The 8,159-nt window shown below is 45.2% G+C and overlaps 1 protein-coding gene across 1 annotated transcript in view; it reads right to left on the bottom strand.

The window, feature by feature from the left end:
- Positions 1 to 354: 354 nt before the first annotated feature.
- Positions 355 to 8,159, bottom strand: part of Me1 (malic enzyme 1) — a 118,172-nt gene continuing 110,367 nt past the window's right edge. Inside the window, exons 13-14 of the mRNA XM_026779134.1 lie at positions 5,633 to 5,731; positions 355 to 1,867 (exon numbers count right to left, since the gene is read on the bottom strand). Of these exons, the coding sequence (XP_026634935.1) occupies positions 1,697 to 1,867; positions 5,633 to 5,731 (270 nt within the window). The 3' untranslated portion in view covers positions 355 to 1,696. The remainder of the gene's footprint in view (positions 1,868 to 5,632; positions 5,732 to 8,159) is intronic.

Raw genomic sequence — 8,159 nt, 5'->3', positions numbered from 1 at the left:
TCTGGCCTCTGTGGGCACCAGAGAAAACCAGAGCAAAAGCACATGTGCACGCGCTCACACAGACATACAAAATAAATCTTTTTAAAATGCTTAATAAATCAGGTGATAATGGTGCACACCTTTAATCCCGGCACTCTGGAGGCAGAGGCAGAGGGATCTCTGTGAGTTCCAGGCCAGTCTGGTCTACAAAGCTAGTTCCAGAACAGCAAGAGCTCCATGGGAAAATTGTGTCTCAAAAAAATAAAAACAAAAACAAAAAAATAATAATAACTTCTCATTTGACCCACAAATATCACTGTAAACAGCAGCAATATAATATATTAAGAAAAATGACAATTATTTACAATGTTATTCATGTTTTCTATGCTTTAATAAATCTTTTGCATAGGTAAATACATTCAGTTAAAACTATTTGACAACACGGAAACAGACAAGAAATTGATAGGAATTCTGAGTCTTTCCCAAATACACGGAGGAAACTCTTAACCCAAAGTTGCCATTAGAAACTCTCCACTCTTTCATCTCACATTTGAAAGAATCTGGGTAGCCTTCACCTTCGAGGAGCTCACTTTACAGAGGGGCCGTCTGAAACACCATGCAGGCTTTACAGCATCACTTCAAAACCACAAGTGTTTCTGGATATGCAGAATGTTCTTGAACCTGAGCTAGGATCCATCATCAATTTTTCCAGTAAATTAACACAGCCTGGGACATGGTTATTCTCCCTCACCGGATGGTTTAGAAGTTAACATATTTTGGTATCTGATAAAGAGTTAGACATAGGAGATGTAGCCACTCACACTGTGAGTTCTCAGTTACCTGAGCTAACCAGAGGGACATTAGGGCACGTGACTCTCATGGATCCCTAGCTTATCTGGGAACCATGGTCTTGCTTCTGACACCCTTGTCTCGGAGCAGGCCTCCTTGGAGCTCCTTCGCAAGGATTCTCCTTGTGGTCTTTCTCACTGTCCAGGCCATGCTAACAAAACATCCCAGTCTCTCAGCAGGGCCAGGAGCTGGGCAAAGTGTTTGGTCAGAGATGAGGAAAAGAGCTTTTGTGGAGGGCCTGGGGCTCAAAACCAAAGCGATGAGAGCTTTACTCTCTGGGATGTAACAGTAGCAGAAGACTGTTGAGATCTAAGGCTGCACAGGCACTGTAAACAGCATTAGCTTCCCTGGAGGAGTGAAAGAGTTCAGCTGTGCAAAAAGAACACGGCTAACGGAAGCCAGGAATAAACGCCCTGAGAAGAACTTTCTCTAGGCAGCCAAGTAGTGTTTCTGTTTAGTAAAAGTTCAGCTATGCCTAAGTTTGGGTTTACTTTTTAAAAGATTTTAACAAAATGGCCAAGAAAGAACTGTAGGCATTGATGTGATCAAGTTCCACTATGTTAGCTGATTACTAATTTGGTTCTTCCATTGGCTTCCCACGTTATCAGCGACGAGTTTCTCAGCAGCGGGTACAATAGCTTTTGAACAGAATTTGTAAAGAGAATAATTAAAACAGAAAACATAAATAATCAGTAAAATAAAACTGCACTGTGAGGTTTACCCTAGTTCAACAGACGTCCACGGTCTGATTGTTAAACTACATCACCTTATTCTAAGTACACTGTGAATCATCATAAAGATTCCAACCTTAGAAACTATGAAAACTTCAGGGTCTTATCAGCAAGGGTAGAAATTCTAGCTGCTGTAGTCACTGACTGACTTTGGTCTGGACTTTCTGGACTTCTTCAGGCCAAGAATAACAATCAGGTAGGATCTGGTCATAATCGGTGCTGTACATCTGGGAGCAGACAAATTCTTCCTTGTTTTGGGGCTCAGGATACACAGTGGCCATCCTTTCTCTGTATGCATCTGTCACAATCTAGAAACAAGGAAGGCAAGTCATTGTTTTAATAGTGAGAAGGTGATATTGAACACAAATCAAGTTTTTATCCATTTCAAAAATTAATCTTTAATTTGTACTACAGTAAAAGCCACAGACAAAGCAAGATGAAATGAAAATGCAACTATAAATCACAGGTGGGGGGGGATGATACTAGTAACCAGGGAAAGCCTCAGTAGCAGAGATTTAGGCATGAACAGAGTCAGTTTTCCCAGACAGTCCTGACATGCCTTGCTGCTGGTTAGCCTGGACTGAAGGCCCAGTCTCTCTGTGCTCTCTCCAGCCTTCCGGCCACAGCAAGAGCACCCTCCAGCTCACTCCCCGTGCACAGCGCTCTCTCAGCACCCGCAGCCACGCCTGCCGCCCCACTCACCATTTGCAGAGGACAAGCAGATATTTCTTTCTTGTCCCTCTTTATGTTTCTGTCCTCTCCATCTCCACGACAGAATTAGACATCTGGATATACCTGGGGACCTCAAACCTGCAGCCCCTTCTAGCAGCCTCCTTCCTGAAACTGGCTCTCCACTCTGAGTGCTCAGCTTCTGTGGAGGTGACTGCTCAGTATTCTAAGTAATACAGATTCGGGCTCCACATCATTCAGGATCCACGAGTCTTTATTTCCTCTACTGCCCCTGCTTTCTTACTTTCTCTTCTAATTGTATGCTACCTCATTTTCATTTAACTTATCAAGATAAACCTAAAATGATAGCATGCTGTACAGCACACAAATAATTGAAACTAAAAACTGATATAGATCAGAACAAAATATGAGGCTATTTTTCCATAAAATACAGACACACTATTAGCTGAAGTTTTTTGAAGTGCTTATTTTGTAGACTACACCCTCAATCAACAAGGTAAACGACAACAGGTAGCTCGTATACGCTGCTATTTAGGTAAACTTGGGATAGTGTAAACTACTGAAGTTCAAATAGGAAGTTTGATATGCAAGAAGACCTAACAATGTCCAGCTACCTTTTGACTTGCTTATTTTTGACTGCACAGTTGAAACTGTGCAGGTGCTACTGACCCCTTGTGGCCAGAGGTTGAAAATGCCAACCATATCCAGTTTAAACAAACTGTTAGGAATCAAGTTTGTGTTGGCCCACATATAAACTTCTACACTGGTACCTTCACCAGGAGTACTTCAGAAAGGCAGCGAAATTTTCTCTAGCACAGATGAGTGGGATTGCCTTAGTGATGTGGTTGTACTAGTTTGTCATAGTTGACACAACCAAGTGCCACATTCTGGGTGGCTTAAACAGAAAATTAAAAAAAAAATCTATCTATCCATCTATCTGTCCATCTATCTATCTATCTATCATCTGTCTGTCTGTCTGTTTATTTATCTATCATCTGTCTATATTCTGTGGAGGCTGTACACCCCAGGTCAAGATGCCAGTAAGTTTGGCTTCTCAGGTCTGTGCCCTTGACTTGGTGGCTGCTTTCCTGCTGCGCCCTTGGAGTCTTCTCTGTATATGCTCGTCTATGGTGTTTTTTGCTGTCCAATTTTTTTTCTTTTAAGAACAGAAGTGTAGTGGATTAGGGCCATCCTAAAAGCCGTATTTTAACTTCGGTTCCTGGCCAAGTCCTGCTGCTGCTCATCTGTCCCCACAGCAGTTTTTGAGTTCTTTGTTCTTGCTGTTTTTCCCATGTTAGGCAGCTAATAAGACATTAGCAGGTTTGGAGGTCATTGGGGATGGACCCTACCTTAATGCTCAGCTTTAAGCTCCACCTTCTATGATCCAGGTAAGGAAGAGGAAAAATATCAAAAGCACCTCCTTACAATTTGAAAAACCATGTGTGGTCATTTGAAGGAGAATGGTCCCCATAAGCTGCTCATATGTTTAAACACTTAGTCCCAAGTTTTTATAACTGTTTGGGGAGGCTTAAAAGAATGGCGTTGTTAGAGGAGATGTGCCACTGGGCAGGCTTTGAGATTTCAAGACTTGCTCCATTCCCAAACTCCAAAACAATAAATCTTTCCATCTATTTATTTATTTGTTTGTTTGTTTGTTTGTTTTGGTGATGCGCACCTTTAATCCAGCACTCAAAAGGCAGAGGCAGTTGGATCTCTTGAGTTGGAGGCCAACCTGGTCTACAAAGTGAGGTCCAAGACAGCCAGGGTTACATGGTTACAGAAAAACCTTGTCTCAAAATACAGCAACAAAAAAGGATTATATAGCTTTGATGAAAATAAAACATTTCAGTTCCTACTATCAAAAGTCTGACAGAATTTAAAATGGACACACTCACTCATATACATACAAAAACTGGTGTTTGGGTTAAATAAGCTAACAGCCAACATCAAGAGTGTGTAATCACACTCCAGCAGTGTGTGTCTTCTGTGTATGTCACTCCTGTCAGAGAAGGATTACTAGGAAAGGCAGGGATGGATGCTGCCTTTCAGACTACGGTGAACCCAGCCTGAGGCTGTTTCCTTCTAGAGAACAGAGTGTTGAGATCCCAGTGCACAGCCACCATGCCATCCCATCGGAAACACCCATTCTGTTACTGTTCCCTGCCGAGGCCAGCATGATGGATTTATGGAGAATTACAAGATGGCCCAAACAATAACTCTTAAAGAACAAAGAACAGGATGAAGCGAGAAGGTGGGAAGAAACACAGCACACCTGAACGCAGAAGTGCTAGAAGATGGGAGGGTCAGGACCCCTTACTGAGGCAAGGGGTCACTGCTCATCCCAGGAGCCTCTTCCTGGCTGCAGCTACTGACAGAACACTGCCAGGCTGCCTCCTCTCTGAGCTCTGGCTGAGAAAACAGAACCTGTTCCTCTGGCCCTGACACTGCACTCTCCCCGCACCCCCACTAGTACACACACATGTAATTGATCACTAATGCCCTCTGCTGAACTTGCCTGCTTTTTTTTTTTCCCTCTGCGTATCTTTCGCTGTCCTGAAGCTTGCTCTGTAGACCAGGCTGGCCTCGAATTCACAGAGATCTGCCTGTCTCTGCCTCCCCAGTGCCGGGATTAAAGGTCTGCCTGCTTTCTTGACCCCTAGATGACAAGGTATGGTTTCCTCTCTCATCCAGCACCGCCTCCCACTAAGAGCCCAGCTTGCCCACCCTGATGTCTTTTCCTCAAATCCCAGTGAAGCCCCCTTGAGTTCCCTTTTGATTCAGAGTTTGAATTATTTTATCGTCAGGACCAATAACTTGCCAAAGGGGCCCTATGTCCCCTGGCACTGTCTTTCATCATGGTCTAAGTCAGTGGTTCTCAACACGTGGGTTGCGACCCCTTCGCAGTCTGAAAGAATACCGCGGGAAAACACTGATATTTTCACCACGATTCCTAACAGTAACAAATCATGTGGTCGGGGTCACCACAACCTGAGGAACTGTATTAAAGTGTAACGGCATGACAGAGGTTGAGAACCGCTGTTCTAAGTCCTAACCAGGGACGTGGCAGGAGGTTGCAGGTGTAAATGTCACTCCAGTGAGTCTGTGGAACTATAAACCACTATACAGAGCTACAGTAAGGAGAACCGGAGAAGCCTGACCAGCTGGAATGAAATGTAAGTCGCAGGAGGAAAATGGAGGGCAAATCTACAACCAGCCCCATGTTTCCAGCCATTTCTGAGGATGGCATGCAGCTCCCCCAGCGTTCCCCTCACCAGGCCTCATTCCCTTGAGTCCTACAAAATGAGCACACATGCGAGCAGGCATGTAAAATAGCAACAACACATATCTAGGGAGGAAAAACAACAAGGCTTCGTGGTTTTTACCTTCACTGCAATTTTCAATGAGACATCTCGAATTGTACTCAGAGGGGGGTAGAGCCGGCCCTCTTCCAGGTGTTTATCTGACACCTGCTGAGATATGACCTTTAAAAGAGAAAAGCAGTAAAAATGATTAGACATCACAGGACTTGTGGTAAATATACAGATAACTAAGGGAATGTCCATGTGCGAAAACTATCACATGAAGTAACTGCCTAATATGCCCCTCTATCAACAGAAAAGCCACGCCATGGCAGCCTCTGCGGTCACACCAAGAATGAAACAGAGGAGAATCCAGGTTCCCTGTTGGTTCAGTCCTTCACAGTAAACCATAACGTACAGGATATTTCCTAGAGGAACGGATGAAGACGAGGGCAGCTAGCCAGGGCAGACCCAGTGCCGCTCGTCACTCAGGATTCACGCAGGAGCTAAGAGAGCTTGCTCAGTTATACTCTGCAAAGGGACTTAACTTTTACCCAGACCCTTGGTTATCACCTTACGTAGCCAACCTCCCCAGTTCTCTCCCTAAGCCACTCCCTAGCTCCAGACAGAGTGACAATTCAGTCACTGCACAGGCCGGTCTAGGTCAGCTCATAGCCGGGCCTTGAGCAGAAATGCTGGGGCAGAGTTGAGACAGAAAACCTCACTGGCAACAAATAGTCAGTTGTCAGTTTCTCTCTCTCTCTCTCTCTCTCTCTCTCTCTCTCTGCATTAAACCTGGGGCTTGGTAGACACTAGGCAAGTACTCTACCACTGAGCTACAACCCAGCTCTGTTAGAATCTTAAATATTCTTTAATTTTACTTATTTTTTATTACTTATCCAGATTACTATTATAATGGGGGGACGGACAGGAATCAGAGACAAATTTGGATGTGTCTTAAGCCCTGTGTCATGGCTCTGGGATCAGAAAACCTTCATCCTATAATCCCAAGTGAACAAGCTGTCGCTCTTTTTGAGATGGGGCCTCACTATGAAGCTCTGGCTGGTCTGCAACTAGAGAGGTAGACCAAGTTGATCTTGACCTCACGGTGATACTCCTGCCTTTGCCCCAGGCAGTTATTTCAAAGACAAGCACACCAACAGGACTTGCTTGGCTCCACCTACAGCACCACCAACAAAGCACCTACAGCACCATCAACAAGCACAAGCTTGGCTCCACCTACAGAAGTCTCCAGGGCAGTCAGGTAACATGCAGAACAAAAGGAGATACTAGAGGAGACAGCCTGAGCTGCGCGAGCTAATCGCCACGGTGACAGAAGGCTCACTGGTGAGGCCAGGAGGCCTGACTAAGGGGCTGAGGAGAAATTGGGAGTCACACACACAGGGCAGGCGCTGCAGACAGCATGGAGATCCCAGATATGTGGAGTAGATGCTGAGACAAGCTGCCCTGAGCCTGGGGGTGCACAGAAAAGAGAAATGGAATACACAGGCACTGTGGGTGGCTGAGAACTTCTCACCAGGAGCAACGAGGCAAAGCCAAAGTGGGGAGAAGCAGCAATCAACAGTACAACTAGTACTGGATTAGCGCAATTTTATTATATAAAAAATGATAACCTGGCGTGGTGGTTTGAATAAGGATGACCCCCATAGGCTCAAATAGTTACATGATCGACCCCCTCTTTGGGACATTAGGAAGTGTGGACATTTTGGAGGGGCTGTGTCACTGGGACTGGCCTTTGAGATTTCAAAAGCCCATGCCACTATGCCCAGTTCCCCAGCCTGCCTATCTACAGAGCAGATGGAGCTCTCAGCTACTTTTCAGCACCATCGAGCTCCCTGCCATGATGACAATGGACTAACCCTCTGACACCATAAACAAGCTCCCAACTGAATGCTGTCTCTTAGAAGAGTTGCGTTGCCCATGCATGGTATCTGGTCACAGCAATAGAACAATGACTAAGACACCCAGACTTAGAAAATATTAACTCTGATAATATAATAAATTCATTTAACTAATTAATTTCTTGCTTTTGTTACATAGTAGTAAACCCAAGTTTCCCTTTGCCCCAGAGATGGTGACCCAGGTCCCAAACTTTAGCCAGAGGCATTAAATGTCCTACCACCAGAGTGGCTGTGCCATTTCCTACAAAACAAAGCAGGGGGAGGAACCAGTCACTCACACTGACAACCACTCCTTTGCAGAGCTCAGGCAGGGACAGCTCATGGGTTGTGTGGTTTTTCTCATGTACGGGTGTAAGGCCTAGTGAGGAATGTCAGGGAACTCCCAACCTACAAACAGGATTAGAACCTAGCTGGGTGTGCTGGTGCACACGTTTACCCAGCATTCAGGAGTCAGAGGCAGACAATCCTGTCAGTGTGAAGCTAGGAAACTAGCCTGGTCTGCATAGTGAGTTACAGGCCAGTCAGTTACACACTGAGAGCCTGCCTCAAAAACAACAGCAATGACAAACAAATCAAAAACAAACAAGACAGAGCCGGTCGGTGGTGGTGCACGCCTTTAATCCCAGCACTCGGGAGGCAGAGGCAGGCGGATCTCTGTGAGTTCGAGACCAGCCTGGTCTACAAGAGCT

Source organism: Microtus ochrogaster, chromosome 5, assembly GCF_000317375.1.
Source record: "Microtus ochrogaster isolate Prairie Vole_2 chromosome 5, MicOch1.0, whole genome shotgun sequence".
NCBI lineage: Eukaryota > Metazoa > Chordata > Mammalia > Rodentia > Cricetidae > Microtus > Microtus ochrogaster.
The sequence above is the reverse complement of the archived record's forward strand: the minus strand, read 5'-3'. Positions and strand labels throughout refer to the sequence as shown.